The sequence below is a fragment of the Muscardinus avellanarius genome (assembly GCF_963383645.1).
Source record: "Muscardinus avellanarius genome assembly, chromosome: 18".
NCBI lineage: Eukaryota > Metazoa > Chordata > Mammalia > Rodentia > Gliridae > Muscardinus > Muscardinus avellanarius.
Genome location: NC_137804.1, coordinates 20,429,550 through 20,445,183, shown reverse-complemented (window position 1 = coordinate 20,445,183; position 15,634 = coordinate 20,429,550). Strand labels below are relative to the sequence as shown.

Genomic DNA, 15,634 nt, shown 5'->3' with positions numbered 1-15,634 from the left:
TAAATAAATAAATAATCTGTAATAAGTATAAATGTAGCAGGGCTTGTAATTCCAGTACTTGGGAGGTGAGACAGGAGAATCACAGGTTCAAGGCCAGCCTCAGCTGCTTAGTGAGGTTCTTTGCAACTCAGTGACAACCTGTTTCAAAAATAGGGGGCCGGGATGTAGCTCAATGGCAAAAGTGCCTGCTTTGCAGGTGTGGTGCTCTGGGTTCGATCCCCGGTTCCAAAAAAAAAAAAAAAAAGACAAAAAAAATCGCCGGGCGTGGTGGCGCACGTTTGTAATCCCTGCGCTTGGGAGGCAGAGACAGGAGGATTGCGCAGGTTCGAAACCAGCCACGTGCGCTGGCTTAGGAGACCCTGTTTCCAAATAAAAATGTAAAAAATAGGTCTGGGAGTGTAGCCCGGAGGTAGAAGGGCTTCCAGGAACCCCAGTACCACCAAATAATAATAATAATAATAATTAATAAATAAATAAATAATAAGCTGGACATGGCGGTGCGCGCTTGTAATCCCTGTGCTTGGGAGACAGAGACAGGAGGATCGCACAGGTCTGAAACCAGCGATGATAGTTTAAGAGACCCTGTTTCCAAATAAAAATATAAAATAGGTCTGGGAGTGTAGTCCGGAGGTAGAAGGGCTTCCAGGAACCCCAGTACCACCAAAAAAATTTTTTTTAATTAAAAAATCGAGACCCTGTTTCAAAATAAAGAATAAAAAATTGTGGGGGGTGTGGTGGCACATGCTTGTAATCCCAGCATTTGGGAGGCTGAGACCTGGAGGATTGCAGTTTGCGGACAGCCTCAGCTACTTAGTGAGGCCTCTGCAACTCAGTGAGACCCGGTTTCAAAATAAAGAAAAAAAAAAAATAGGGCAGGGGGTGTAGCCCGGAGGTCAATGCCCCTGGGTTCCATCCCCAGACCCGGGCAAAAAAAAAAAAAAAAAAAATGGGGGGGGGTGTGTGTGGCTCGAAGGTCAAATGCCTCTGGGTTCAATCCCCAGACCCGCAAAAAATAAATAAAATAAAATAAAATCAGTATTAAAAAAAAAAAAGGTTGGGGTATTGTACCAGTATTGAGAATGGCCTAGGAAGATTTGAGAAAGCTCTGATTATTAATATATTTCAAAAATTGGGTGAAGGGTAAATCTGTGCAAGGACTTGGTTTCTGCCTAAAAGCAGGCAACTATTCCAATGTAAATTAACCTAGCTAAAAGCAATTAACCAGTCAATAGGAGAGGAGAACTAGGTCTGCCTCTATCTAAAGACAGATCTTAGTTGAGGAGAACTAGGCCTTTCTAAGATGGTAGGAGGGGTCGACCTTCATGAAAGGAAACACCTCGCCACACCTTGCTAGGGGAGGTACCTTACAGGGTTAAGGGGAGGTACCTTACAGGGACGTTCACTACGTCAGAATTACGTAAACAAGATGGAGGTCACGGGTATAAAAGTCCGGTCCACGTGTAACCCCTTTGGTGAATTCATTTCGAGTCACCCCCTCATGCCATTTTGGCATGGGGCTGTATTTCTATTTTCTGTATTTCTATCTTTCTAATAAACTTCTTTAAATCTTCAGCAACTGTCCAAGCTATGCATATTTATTCTTAGCTTAGGACAAGAACCCGTGGTAATTTTCTGTTTTTGGTCATTTTTGGCTTTAGTTATGGGTTGGTGGAAATTGTGTCTGGGACCCTAACAGGGGACCCCGGGACCAGTTTCACCACAACCATATTCTCCCAATCCATAACAGGTATAGCTCAGAGATAGGATGTTTCTGGGTCCTATAGCCAGTACTGGGGAAAAAAAAAAGATTATAATGATCTGTTCAATACATGTGCTACACACACAGAGAGTTAAATACCTAAAGGCACTATTGAACTCGGTGCTTCCTTGTTCGTCTTCTGTCTTCATTTTTAACTCCCTCTCTTCAGCCTCTGCTTCTTGAACTTGAATGGAGGTGATGACCCTGGCGGCGGGGGTTGGAAAGCCCGCGCTAAGAGGCAGTGGAGGCTGTGGAGGGGCATCCCTGACTGCGGCTAGACCTCCCCAGGTGGAATGTTGGCTACCTCACCTGGAACCCAAGTCACAGCCCACTTTGTGATTCAGGAGGACCGTGAAGTCGGAGCCCACAAGCTCCTGCTAACTATCAGCCTTGCCTCTGGGATTTCTTGTGTGTGTGTGTGTGTGTGTGTGTGTGTGTGTGTGTGTGTGTATTGAGCCCAGGGGCATCCTAGCTCCGAGCTGTATCCCCAGCTCTATCTCTTATTCTTCATTTTGAAACAGGGTTTCACTAAGCTGCGGGGGGCCTCACTAAGTAGCTGGGGTTGGTCATGAACCTGTAATTCTCCTGTCTCAGCCTCCCAAGTATTGACATCACAAGTGTGGGCTACCACACCTGGCTTTTTTTATTTTGAAGCAGTTGATGAGTCTTACTACTTGCCGAGACTAGGGGAAACCCTGTGATCCTCCTTTCTCAGGCTTCTAAATACTGGGGTGATAGGTGTGTGTCACCATGCCTGATGACGTTGAAACTTCTAAAGGAAGGGCCACCTATTAAATATACTGTCATGTGCCTGGGGAATAAATATAGAAGAGAATTAAATAGGCAGGATAGATCATACCTGTAATCCCAGTACTTGGGAGGCTGAGACAGGAGGATTATAGGTTTGAGGACAGCCTCAGCAATTTATTGAGACTATTTCAAAATAAAAAATAAACTGGGGGCTGGGTATGGTGGCACATGCTTGTAATCCCAGTACTCAAGAGGCTGAGACAGGATGATCACAAGTTCGGGGCCAGCCTCAGCTATTTAGTGAGGTTCTCAGCAGCTTAGTAAGATACTGCTTCAAAATAAAGAATGAAAAGCTGGGTATGGTGGCGCACACTTGTAATCCCCATTTGGGAGGCTGAGGCAGGAGGACTGGTTCAAGGACAGCCTCAGCTAATTAGTGAGGCCCTGTTTCAAAATAAAGAATAAAAAATAGAACTGGAGTGTAGCTCCAAGGTAGGATGCCAGAGTTCAATCCTCAGTATTGCAGAAAAAAAAAAAAAAAGAATAAAAAATAGGGCTGGGGGTGTAGTTCAGAGGTATAATGCCCCTGGGCTTCATCCCCAGTACTGCAAAATAAATAAATAAATAAATAAATAAATAAATAAATAAATAAATAAATAAATAAATATTTAAAAAATAGAGCTGGAGGTATAACTTAAAGGTAGACTACCTCTGGATTCTTGGCCAGGCATGGTGACTCAGGCTTGTAATCCCTGCACTTGGGAGGCTGAGACAGGGGGATCACACAGGTTCGAAGCCAGCCTCAGCTACTTAGTAAGGCTCTCAGCAACTTAGTGAGACCCTGTTTCCAAATAAAATATAAAGTGGTCTGGGAGTATAGCCCGGAGGTAGAAAGCCTCTGGGTTCCACCCCTAGTACCACCAAAAAATAAATAAAATTTAAAAAATTAAAAAAAAGAATTCCATCATCAATAATGAAAATAATAATAATTATCAGCAGCAGCAGCAGCTGGACATGGTAGCGCATGCTTGTAATACCAGTACTTTGGGCCTGAGATAGGATCACAGGTTCACAGCCAGCCTTATTAATTGCTAGGCATGGTGATGCAGGTTCACAGCCAGCCTCAATAAGCCAGCCTTACAGGTGGAAAAAAACTTTTTGAGCCAGGCGTGGTGTCTCACGCTTATAATTCCAGCATTTGGGAGGCTGAGACTGGAGGATCATGGTTCACAGACAGCCTCAACTTACTTAGGCCCTCCTCAACTTAGTGAGACCCTAATTTAATTTTATTTAATTTTATTCTTTTTTAATTTACTCTATTCTAATTTTATTTTATTCTTTATTTCAAAATAAAGAAAAAAATAGGGCAGGGGATATAGCTCAGAAGTTGAATGCCCCTGGGTTCCATCTCCAGACCCGCAAAAAAAAAAAAAAAAAAAATTGTGGTAAGATTTTTATTCTAAATGACTGAATTATCACATGGGGAACAGAAAAATGAGAAAAATATCAGAAGATTAAACAAGTCACAAAGGGTTTAAGAAAGTTGTAAATAATTTATAAAGGATAAAACTCAGCCGGGCGTGGTGGCGCACGCTTGTAATCCCAGCATTCGGGAGGCTGAGACCTGGAGGATCGCGGTTCGCGGACAGCCTCAGCTACTTAGTGAGGCCCTCTGCAACTCAGTGAGACCCGGTTTCAAAATAAAGAATAAAAAATAGGGCAGGGGGTGTAGCTCGGAGGTCAAATGCCCCTGGGTTCCATTCCCCAGACCCGCAAAAAAAATAAAATAAAATAAAGGATAAAACTCATAAAATGTATATGATAGCCAGGCATGGTGGCGCACGCTTGTAATCCCCGCGCTTGGGAGGTGGAGACAGGAGGATCGCGCGGGTTCAAAGCCAGCCTCACTGGCTTAAGAGACCCTGTTTCCAAAAATATATATAAAATAGGTCTGGAGTGTAGCCCGAAGATAGAAGGGTTTCCAGGAACACCAGTACCACCAAAAACAAAAACAAAACAAAACAAAACAAAACAAAAAAAACAAGTATATGATAAAGTGGGTTAGTTAAAATTAATAGGATTTGTTTAATAATTTTCTAAAAGCCACATTAAATGAATTAGAGCCGAGTGTGGTGGTGTACAATTGTAATCCCAGCATTAAGGAAGCTGAGACAGGAAGATCACAGATCATGAACAGTCTCAGCTACTCAGGCCCTTTGCAACTTAGTGAGACCCTGTTTCAAATAAAGAATAAAAAACAGGGCTCGGGGTGTAGCTCAAGGGTAGAATGCCCCATGGGTTTCATACCCAGTACCACAAAAATAAAAAAACACTAAGTGAATTGATTCAATGTTTTAAAAAATTGGTTTTCTTAAAACATTGATCTGCCTTTGGTAAAATATAAAAATAAGCCTAGAAAGCAAAAATTTTACATTTTATTAAGATAATTTTCTGTGTCTCCTGCTGTATATTGACAATATTTTAGATATTTGCATTCCCAAATGTAAGACTTAAAATAAAAAATGTAAGATGATTAAAATAAAAAATGTAAGATGATTAATTAAAATAAAAAATGTAAAGGTAATGGCATCTAAACAAAACAAAATAGTGATTACCTCTCTGGGTTTGTATATTCCTAATTGCTTTCTGACCATGTTCTTTATGCAAATATATAAATGATATTTGTTTTATCCCTGATTATTCCGTTTTGTTTTGTTTTTATAAAACTGTTTTACTGTTTGTTAGCATATAACAGTACAACGCACATATGTTGTTTTGAGACAGTAGCAATCACCTGCAAGACAGCTTAAAAAAATTGGTGAAACTGACCTTCTGGTTATTCAACAACTGAGACTTAGAGAACAACCATAAAGTAAAAGGACTAAGGATAAATGGCAAATATTTTGATTTTAGTCGTCCAAGATTAAACAGAACTCAAGACGTGATCTTGTTAAAGACCCTTGAAACTTTAGTGAATCATCTGACCTCCTGAAACAGGGAGACCATGAAGGCCCTAAAGACTTGGAACCATCAGCACATACTCTACAAAAAAAAAAGTCATCAGAGAGGAAAATGTCCTCTACGCTTCTAAAGAGCCAAATGGTAAGCAAGACCAAGGCCTGTCCTCGCAGATGGCACAACTGGAAGAAGAGATAAAGTTTCAACCAAGTTCCTAAGCATCAGCCTGAGGAACCTTGATTGATCTTAACAACAAAAAATGTTAGAAGAACATATGTGTGCCCAACATAGAGCTACCTGCTTGCTCTTGAATTCCTAGCAGTACTATTTCAGAGATAACCAAAAAAAAAAAAAATGAATGGTACAATATCCATTTATTTTATTTCATTTATTTTTGTATAGTAATGGAGATTGAACCCAGAGGCATTTTACCTTCAAGCTACACCCTTAACTCAATTTTATTTTATTTTATTTTTATGTTTTTGTGGTACTGGGGAAGGGACCCAGAGGCATTCTACCTCCAAGCCACACACCCCAGCCCTATTTTTTATTTTTATTTTTTTCTTTGAAACAGGGTCTCACTGAGTTGTAAAGTGCCTCACTGAGTAGCAGAGGCTGTCTGCAAACTGTGATCCTCCTATGTCAGCCTCCCAAATGCTGGGATTACAAGTATGTGCCACCACGCCCAGCTTCAATTATATTTGTTTGAAAACAGGGTCTTGCTAGGTTGATGAGAGTCTCACTACTTGCTGAGGCTGTCCTGGAACCTGCAATTATCCTGTCTCAGCCTCAGAAGTACTGGGATTTCAAACATGAGCTACCATTCCTGGCTCTAATGCCATTTCTATTGTACTTTTCCCATTAAACTTATGAAAAGTAAGATATTACACCAATGTTCAAACCTCCCTCCAGTTAAGGCTTTATATAATACTGTAAAGTTAAACCTGTATTTCTTGAGATTTTACAGGTTGTAAACCATCAGACACTACAAAAAGTGGATTTTTTATTTCTGTTAAATCTCAGAAGATCTGAGTCCTATTCAGAATCCTACAGACAAAAGACAAAAATTTTTTAAGTTAAAAATAACATGCCTGACCAGGCGTGGTGGCTCATGTTTGTAATCCCAGTGCTTGGGAGGCTGAGAAAGGAGGATCACAAAAGTTCAAAGCCAGCCTCAGCTACTTAGTGAGGCTCTCAGCAATCTAGTGAGACCCTGTTTCCCAATAAAACATAAAAATAGGTTTTGGAGCCAGGTATGGTGGCACACGCTTGTAATCCCAGCGCTTGAGAGGCTAAAATAGGAGGAGTGCACAGGGTCAAAGCAGCCTCAGCTACTTAGAGAGGCTGTCAGCAACTTAGTGAGACCCTGTCTGGGAGTATAGCCCAGAGGTAGAAAGCCTCTGGGTTCCATCCACAGTACCACAAAAAAAAAAAAAAAAAAAAAAAAAGCTTGGTTTATTTCAGGCTTTGTGCCACAAAAATTTTAATTAATTAATTAATTTTGTAGTGCTGGGGATTGAACCCAGGAGTTCAATCTTTAAGCTACACCCCAGCCCTGCTCTTTCTTTCTTTCTTTCTTTCTTTCTTTCTTTCTTTCTTTCTTTCTTTCTTTCTTTCTTTCTTTCTTTCTTTCTTTCTTTCTTTCTTTCTTTCTTTCTTTCGTGGTACTGGGGTTCCGGACTACACTCCCAGACCTATTTTATATTTTATTTGGAAACAGTCTCTTAAGCCAGTGAGGCTGGCTTCGAACCTGCGCGATCCTCCTGTCTCCGCCTCCCAAGCACGGGGATTACATGTGTGCGCCACCACGCCCGGCCTTTTTTATTCCTTTTTTTTTTTTCTTTGAAACAGGGTCTCACTAAGTTGCGGGGCATTTCACTAAGTAGTTGAGTCTGGCTCACTAAGTAGCTGAGGCAGTCCATGAATTTGGATCTTCCTGTCTCAGCCTCCCAAATACTGGGATTATAAGCATGTGTTACCATGCCTGCTCACATAAATGTTTAATAATGTTATTTATAATGACTCATGGTTAGCTGAGTGTGGTGGCTCACGTTTGTAATCCCAGCATTTGGGAGGCTGAGACTGGAGGATCACGATTCACAGACAGCCTCAGCAACTTAGTGAGGCCCTCTGCAACTCAGTGAGACCCTGTTTCAAAATAAAGAATAAAAAACTGGGCTGGGGGTATAGCTCAGAGGTAGAACGCCCCTGGATTCCATCCCCAGTACCGCAAAAATAAAATAAAATTAATTAATAAATAATGGCTCATGGTCTATGTGTATGGGGTTGGCTACCTAGCCTCCAATTTAAAATAATAAAAAGTAGGCTAGGTGACACAGGTTTGTAATCCCAGTACCTGGAAGGCTGAGACAGGAGGATTGCAGGCTTGTGGCCAGCCTCAGCTACTTAGGTTCTCAGCAACTTAGTGAGATCCTGTTTCAAAATAAAGAATTAAAAAAAGGGCAGGAAGCTGGGTGAGGTGGCAAATGCCTGTAATCCCATTTTTGGGGGAGTCTGAGACAGGAGGATCACAGTTCAAGGACAGCCTCAGCTACTTAGTGAGGCCGTTTGCAACTCAGTGAGACTCTGTTTCAAAATAAATAATAAGCCAGGCGTGGTGGCACATGCTTGTAATCCCAGCATTCCGGAGCCTGAGACAGAAGGATTGAGGTTCGCAAACAGCCTCAGCTACTTAGTGAGGCCCTTTGCAATTCAGTAAGACCCCATTTCAAAATAAATGAAAAATAGGGCTGGGGGTGTAGCTCCCTTGGGTTCTACCCCCAGTACCGCAAAAAAAAAAAAAAAAAAGAATAAAATTTAGATCTGGAGCCGGGTGTGGTGGCACAGGCTTGTAATCCCAGCATTTAGGAGGCTGAGACAGGAGGATCCCATCAAAGGTTGTGGACAGCATCAGCTACTACTTAGTGAGGCCTTTGCAACTCAGTAAGACCCTGTTTCAAAATAAAAAATAGAGCCAGGTGTGGGGACATATGCTTGTAAACTCAGTACTTGGGAGGCCGAGACAGGACGATTGCAGGTTCGAGGACAGCCTCAGCAAGTAATGAGACTCATCAACCTAGTGAGACCCTCTTTCTAAATAAGAAATTAAAAGAAAAAGCAGGCTGGGGTTATAGCTCGAACTTAGAATGCCACTGAATTCAATTCCCAGTACCACACACACACACATACACACAAATAGGGCTGGGGGTGTGCCTTGTAGGTCGAATGCCCCTGGATTCCATCCTCAGTACCTCAAAAAAAAAATAATAAATAATAATAGTAATAGCTGGACGTGGTGGCGCACACTTATAATCCCCACGCTTGGGAGGCTAAAACAGGAGGATTGCACAGGTGCAAAGCCAGCCTCAGCTACTTAGTGAGGCTATCAGCAACTTAGTAAGCCCTTGTTTCTAATAAAATATAAAATTAGGTCTGGGAGTGTAACCCAGAGGTAGAAAGCACCTGGGTTCCATCCTCAGTACCACACAAAAAAATAAAATAATAATAATAATAATAATAATAATAATAATAATAATATGGCAAAATATCTGAGTTATTGCATAATATACTAATGTATCAGGCTTTCATGTAGATGCCTGCTGAACCACCATGAATGACTTTGAACCAATAGAACCAAACTCCTTCAGCCCTCCAGCGCCGGGTGATTATGATAACAAACTGTCATATGTTCTTCCACCGTCCTTTAGATCATCCTCTCCCTGACACCCTGAACTGCAATCCTCACAGAGCCCTGCAAGCTGGAAGCAGTTGTCGTCCCATTTCCCTAACAGCAGTTAGGGTCACAAAATCAGAGGCGGGACAAGAGGCAGGGCAGAGGACTTGGAACAGAAAGAATTAAAGCGGCCATCTGCATCGACCTTCTGTGAGGTGGGGGAGGTAAACAGGAAGGAGAGAGCCTAGTGGATGCCGAAAATCAGGAGACTGACCAACCCACAGATAATCATTCAAATTAAGGATCAAAATTATACAAAAGCTAGGCGTGGTGGCGCACGCTTGCAATCCCAGCTGTTTGAGAGGCTGAGACCGGAGGATGGCGGTTCGCGAACAGCCTCAGGAACTTAGTGAGGCCCTCTGCAACTCAGTGAGACCCTGTTTCAAAATAAAGGATAAAAAAATTGGGCAGGGGGTGTAGCTCAGAGGTCAAATGCCTCTGGGTTCCATCCCCAGACAAGAAAGAAAAAAAAGGAAGGAAGGAAGGAAGGAAGGAAGGAAGGAAGGAAGAAAGAAAGACGGAGGGAGGGAGGGACAGAGGGAGGGAGGAAGGAAGGAAGGAAGGAAGGAAGGAAGGAAGGAAGGAAGGAAGGAAGGAAGGAAGGAAGGAAAATAGGGCTGGGGGTGTAGCTCAGAGGTAAAATGCCCCTGGGTTCCATCCCCAGTACCGCGGAGAAAAAAATTATACAAAAGCCATTGGTTCCCCCAAACCCAATTCTGACCAATCCTAAAAGGACACATGAAGCTGGGCGTGGTGGTGCACGCTTATAATCCCAGCATTTGGGGAGGCTGAGACCAGAGGATCGTGGTTCGCGGACAGCCTCAGCTACTTAGTGAGGCTCTTAGCAAATCAGTGAGACCTTGTTTCAAAATAAAGAATAAATAGGGCAGGGGGTGTAGTTCGGAGGTCAAATGCCCCTGAGTTCCATCCCCAGACCCGAGGAAAAAAAAAAAAGATACATGAAAACCACTTCCCAAGAGCTTCTAGGTCAATCTCTTTCTGGGATCTCACCCCTCCCTCTCGTGGGTGAGAGGGGGCTGCTTTGTCTTCTATCCTTTCCTGACTTCAAATAAACTTCTGTATTTCTATACCCTTTGCTAGTCCTTGGACTTCATTCATCGAACTCCACTGGACAAGAACCCTATAAGAGGAGACACCCACATTTTACTAGGCTGTCCTCAAACCTGCAATCCTCCTGTCTCAGTCCCCCAAGTACTGGGATTACAAGCATGTACCACCACGCTCAGTGCCTGTTTATTTTTTCTTTTGAGATGGGGTCGCCAGGCACGGTGGTGCGCACTGGCAATCTAATATTTCAGAGGCAAGAGGATTGCAGGTTCAAGGCTAGTCTCAGTTACTTAGTAAGGCCCTCAGCAACTTAGTGAGACCTTGTTTCAAAATAAAGAATAAGCCAGATGTGGTGGTGCATGCTTATAATCCCAGCATTTGAGAGGCTGAAAGAGGAGGATCATGGTTTACGGACAGCCCCTGGGTTCCATCCCCAATACTGCAAAAATAAAATAAAATAAAACAAAATAAAGAATAAACCAGGCGTGATGGTGCACGCCTGTAATCTCAGTACTTGGGAGGCTGAGACAGGAGGATCACAGGTTCATAGTCTTAGCAAGTAGTGAGATTCTCATTAACCCAGAGAGATCCTGTTTCCAAACAAAAATAAAACAGTGCTGGTGGTGTAGCTCAGATGTAAAGTGCCCCTGGGATCTTGTTAAATTTCTGGAGATCCAGTCTGTGATCCCCCAGTCTCAGCCTTCTAAATACTGGGATTACAGGGGCCGGGATGTAGCTCAGTGGCAAAGCGCCTGCTTTGCAGGTGTGGTGCTCTGGGTTCGATCCCCGGCTCGAAAAAGACAAAAAAAAGAACCCCTTAAAATACTGGGATTACAGGTATGATCCACCATGCCAGCTCCATTCACAAATCAACCTTTCTTTCTTTCTTTCTTTCTTTCTTTCTTTCTTTCTTTCTTTCTTTCTTTCTTTCTCTCTTTTTTCTTTTTGGGGTATTCTACCTCTGAGCTATACCCCCAGCTCTATTTTTTATTCTTTATATTGAAACAGGGTCTCACTGAGTTGCAAAGGGACTCACTAAGTAGCTGAGGCTGTCTACAAGCCGTGATCCTCCTGTCTCAGCCTCCCGAATACTGAGATTACAAACAAGCTTGCTCCACCACGCCCAGCTCCATTCACAGGTCTTTTTTTTTTTTTTTTAATGTTTTTCTTCCTTTATTAAACCTTCTTTAAGGGACAAACACACAGACAAGTAGTGAAGAAATCTTATTTCTATAAGAGAGTTAGGAGGTCACTAAATATTTCCAGGTACTATCTTCAGTGATGACTCTCATCTTTATTCTGGGATTTCAGGTAATATTCAGCCCCTGCAGCTACCACAAATGCAGCAAATCCCCATTTAAATCCTTTTAATATTACACCAAGAAAGGAAGCATTGCTTGCAAAGCCACCCATGTATCTCCAAGCTTCATTGCGGCCCCATGGATCCCATTGCCCTTTTGCTGCCAGCTTCTTCTGGATATTTTCTAATGGTGTCCCTTCTATCTTCCATTGTCTATAATCTGGAAGTTCCGATTTGCTATGACCATGTTCATGTCCATGTCCATGAGCCATGTCTAATTATGGTATTTCAGAAAGGGTCCTTCTGTAAGAATCGCCTCTTATTCCTAATCCAGAGGTCTCCCACCAACTTTCCTAATTTACCTGACAGCAATCTGACCTCTCAGGACATTCAATAAGCAACCTTCCAGCTGAAGCCCCATTCCCAGGTCTTGATCTCAGATTTTTTGTTCTTTTTTTCTTGCCTTCCTCCTGCTGGAATAAATTCTGTGGCTTGTCATCCTCCCAACTGCAGGACAATCAAATACATATGGTTCACTAGAAAGGCCGCCAGACTATAGAATATTAAAAGCTAATCTCGCCAGTAGGTTTAAAACTACCAAACTTGAGTTTCTTAAATGTTGCAGTTATGACTGTAAAAACAAAAAATCAAGATAGCAGGCACCAGCACAGTAGAAGAGCGTTACATTTAGTATTCATTTAAGAGCTGTCTCTCTGGACATCATGGCGACTCTAGTACAGCATGCTACTGTGCGAGGGTTGTTAGGCCTGTGGCAGAGGAAATGGAGTGGGTGGTTTGCTAACAGTTTTTATAAATACCCCAGTATTTATTTAATGGCAGAAACACAGGGACCATTAGAAGAAAGAACACAGCATCACTCCGTTCATCCTCTGGGCCCGGGACCAAGCGCTTCTGGTCTGTGAACTGCCTCTGGGCCAGCTGCAGGTTTGTATCTGAGAAGTGAGAAGGTCACCTGCCAGCTTGGGAAGGAGGAAGGAAGGAAGAAGGCCAGAAACTAGGAATAATAGGCCCTTGTAAAATGTCAAGGTTTTGTGGTGTTTTTTGTTTTTGTTTTGTTTTTCTTTTGTGGTACTGCGGGTTGCAATGCAGGGACATTCAACCTCCAAGTTACACCCCTGCCCTTTTTATTTTTTATTTTAAAACAGGGTTGAGCCAGGCGTGGTGGCACACGCTTGTAATCCCAGCATTTGGGAGGCTGAGACCGGAGGATCGTGGTTCGCGAACAGCCTCAGCTACTTAGTGAGAGGCCCTCCACAACTTAGTGAGACCCTGCTTCAAAATAAAGAATAAAAAAATAGGGCAGGGGGTGTAGCTCGGAGATCAAATGCCCCTGGGTTCCATCCCCAGACCTGAAAATAAATAAATTAATAAAATAAAGAATAAAAAATTGGGCTAGTAGTGAAGCTCAGAGGTAGAATGCTACTGGGTTCAATCTCCTGTTACACCCCCTCCACTAAATAAATAAATATAAATAAATAAATAAATAAATATTAAAGCAGGGCTGAAGATACATGTTCCTGGGTTCCATCCCCAGTACAACACACTCACACACACACACACACATCCTATAAATTGGAATGGGGGTGTACTTAGACATAGAATGCCCTGGCTCAATCCCCAGGACCACACACACAAAGGAAGTATTATTACATGTACACAGCTAAAAATATAATTACAAACTGGGCATGGAGGAACACACTTGGAATCCCAGCTACTCAGTAAACTGAAGCAGGATGAAGGATTGCAAGTTAGAGGTCAGCTTGGGCAACGGACAAGTCCCTGTCCCAAAATATAAAATAAAAATAAAAGGACGTGGTGGGCACGCTTATAATCCCAGCATCCGGGAGGCTGAGACTGGAGGATCGCAGTTCGCGGACAGCCTCAGCTATTTAGTGAGGCCCTCTGCAACTCAGTGAGACCCGGTTTCAAAATAAAGAATAAAAAATAGGGTGGGGGTATAGCTCGGAGGTCGAATGCCCCTGGGTTCCATCCCTAAACCCGCAAAAATAAATAAATAAAATAAAAAGGACAAGGGATATAACTCAGTGGTAGGTGCCACTGAGTTTTATCTTGAGTACTGTAAAAAATAAAAAATTAAAAAACACAGGCATGGTGGTACGTGCTTGGAATTCCAGTACTTGATAGGGTGAAACAGTAGGATAGCAGGTTTGAAGCCAGCCTCAACAACTTAGCGAGGTCCTCCCCAATTTAGTGAGACTCTGTTTCCAAATGAGAAATAAAATCAGCTGGGCGTGGTGGCGCACACTTGTAATCCCAGCGCTTGGGAGGCTGAGACAGGAGGATCACACAGGTTCGAAGCCAGCCTCAGCTACTTAGTGAGGCTCTCAGCAATTTAGTGAGACCCTGTTTCCAAATAAAATATAAAATAGATCTGAGAGTATAGCCCAGAGGTAGAAAGCCTCTGGGTTCCACCCCTAGTACCACACACACACACACACACACACACACACACACACACACAAACACATGCACACGCACACTCAAAAAAAAAAAAAAAAGAAAAGAAATAAAATCGGGGTGGGGCTTGGAGGGCTTCTGGGTCCAATCCCCAGTATCACAAAAAATAAATAAATTAATTAAAAAGTACATATATTTTGAATGTATTTTCATGCAAAAATGTGAATGACAGTAAGTGTAAAAATGATCTAAGAATTAAAGATGTTTTCACTTTTCTTTGATAGTTGGATTTAAAACCAGAGACATTTTACTTCTAAGCCCTACCCCCAGCTCTATTATTTATTTATTTATTTATTTATTTATTTATTTATTTATTTATTTTTGCGGTACTGGAGATGGAACCCAGGGACATTCTACCTCCAAGCTATACCCCCAGCCCTTTTTTTCTTTCTTTCTTTCTTTCTTTCTTTCTTTCTTTCTTTCTTTCTTTCTCTCTTATGAGGTACTGGCGATGGAACCCAGGGGCATTCTACCTCGGAGCTACACCCCTAGCCACATTTTTTATTCTTTATTTTGAAACAGGGTCTCATTGAGTTGCAAAGGACCTCACTAAGTAGTAGCTGAGGCTGTCCAAGAACTGTGATCCTCCTGTTTCAGCCTCCCAAGCACTGGGATTACAAGTGTGTGCCACCATGCCCAACTTATTTTAATTTTTTCCTTTTTTTTTTCCTTTGGGAGTTTGGGGATGGAACCCAGGGGTATTCGAGCTACACCTCCTGCCCTATATTTTATTCTTTATTTTGAAACAAGGTCTCACTAAGTTGGGTAGGTTGCGGAGGACCTCACTAAGCAGCTGAGGCTGTTCGCGAACTGTTATCCTCCAGTCTCAGCCTCTGGAATGCTGTGATTACAAGCATGCGCCACCATGCCCAGCTTATTTTATTTTTTTAAATAGAGTCTCGCTAAGTTGTTGAGAGCCTCGCTTAGTTGCTGAGGTTGCCCTCAAGCCTGTGATCCTCCTGTCTCAGCCTTCCATCAGGTGTGGGTCACCACGTCCATCTTCTGTTTCAAAATTTTAAAAGAAGGCCGGGTGTGGTGGCGCACACTTGTAATCCCCGCGCTTGGGAGACTGAGACAGAAGGATCGCACAGGTTCGAAGCCAGCCTCAGCTACTTGGTGAGGCTCTCAGCAACTTAGTGAGACCCTGTTTCCAAATAAAATATAAAAAAGGTCTGGGAGTATAGCCTGGAGGTAGAAAACCTTTGGGTTCCACCCCTAGTACCACCCAAAAAAAAAAAAAAAAAAAACCTTAAAAGGGCTGAGGTATACCTCAGAGGTGAAATGCCCTGGGTTTAATCCCCAGTACAGAAAGAAAGAAAGAAAGAAAGAAAGAAAGAAAGAGACTAAAAGAACATTTAATAGTCATTCTACTTGGAGGCTGAGATTCGAGGATCACAGGTTCACAGCTAGCCTCAGCTACTTAGTAAGGCCCTCCACAACTTACTGAGACCCTGTTTCAAAATAAAGAGAGCCAGGTGTGGTGCTGCACACTTGTAATCCCCTCTTGGGAGGCTAAGACAGGAGGACCGCACAGGTTGGAAGCCAGCCTCAGCTCTTAGTGAGGCTC

General features: G+C 42.6%; 1 protein-coding gene across 1 annotated transcript; it reads right to left on the bottom strand.

Moving 5' to 3' along the window:
- Positions 1-11,431: 11,431 nt before the first annotated feature.
- On the bottom strand, positions 11,432-11,840 carry LOC308276962 (NADH dehydrogenase [ubiquinone] 1 beta subcomplex subunit 3-like; the record flags this gene model as incomplete). Its single annotated transcript, XM_080715946.1, has 1 exon — positions 11,432-11,840. One exon carries the CDS (start codon positions 11,838-11,840, stop codon positions 11,544-11,546), a length of 297 nt encoding a protein of 98 aa, XP_080572072.1. The 3' UTR covers positions 11,432-11,543.
- Positions 11,841-15,634: the final 3,794 nt, after the last annotated feature.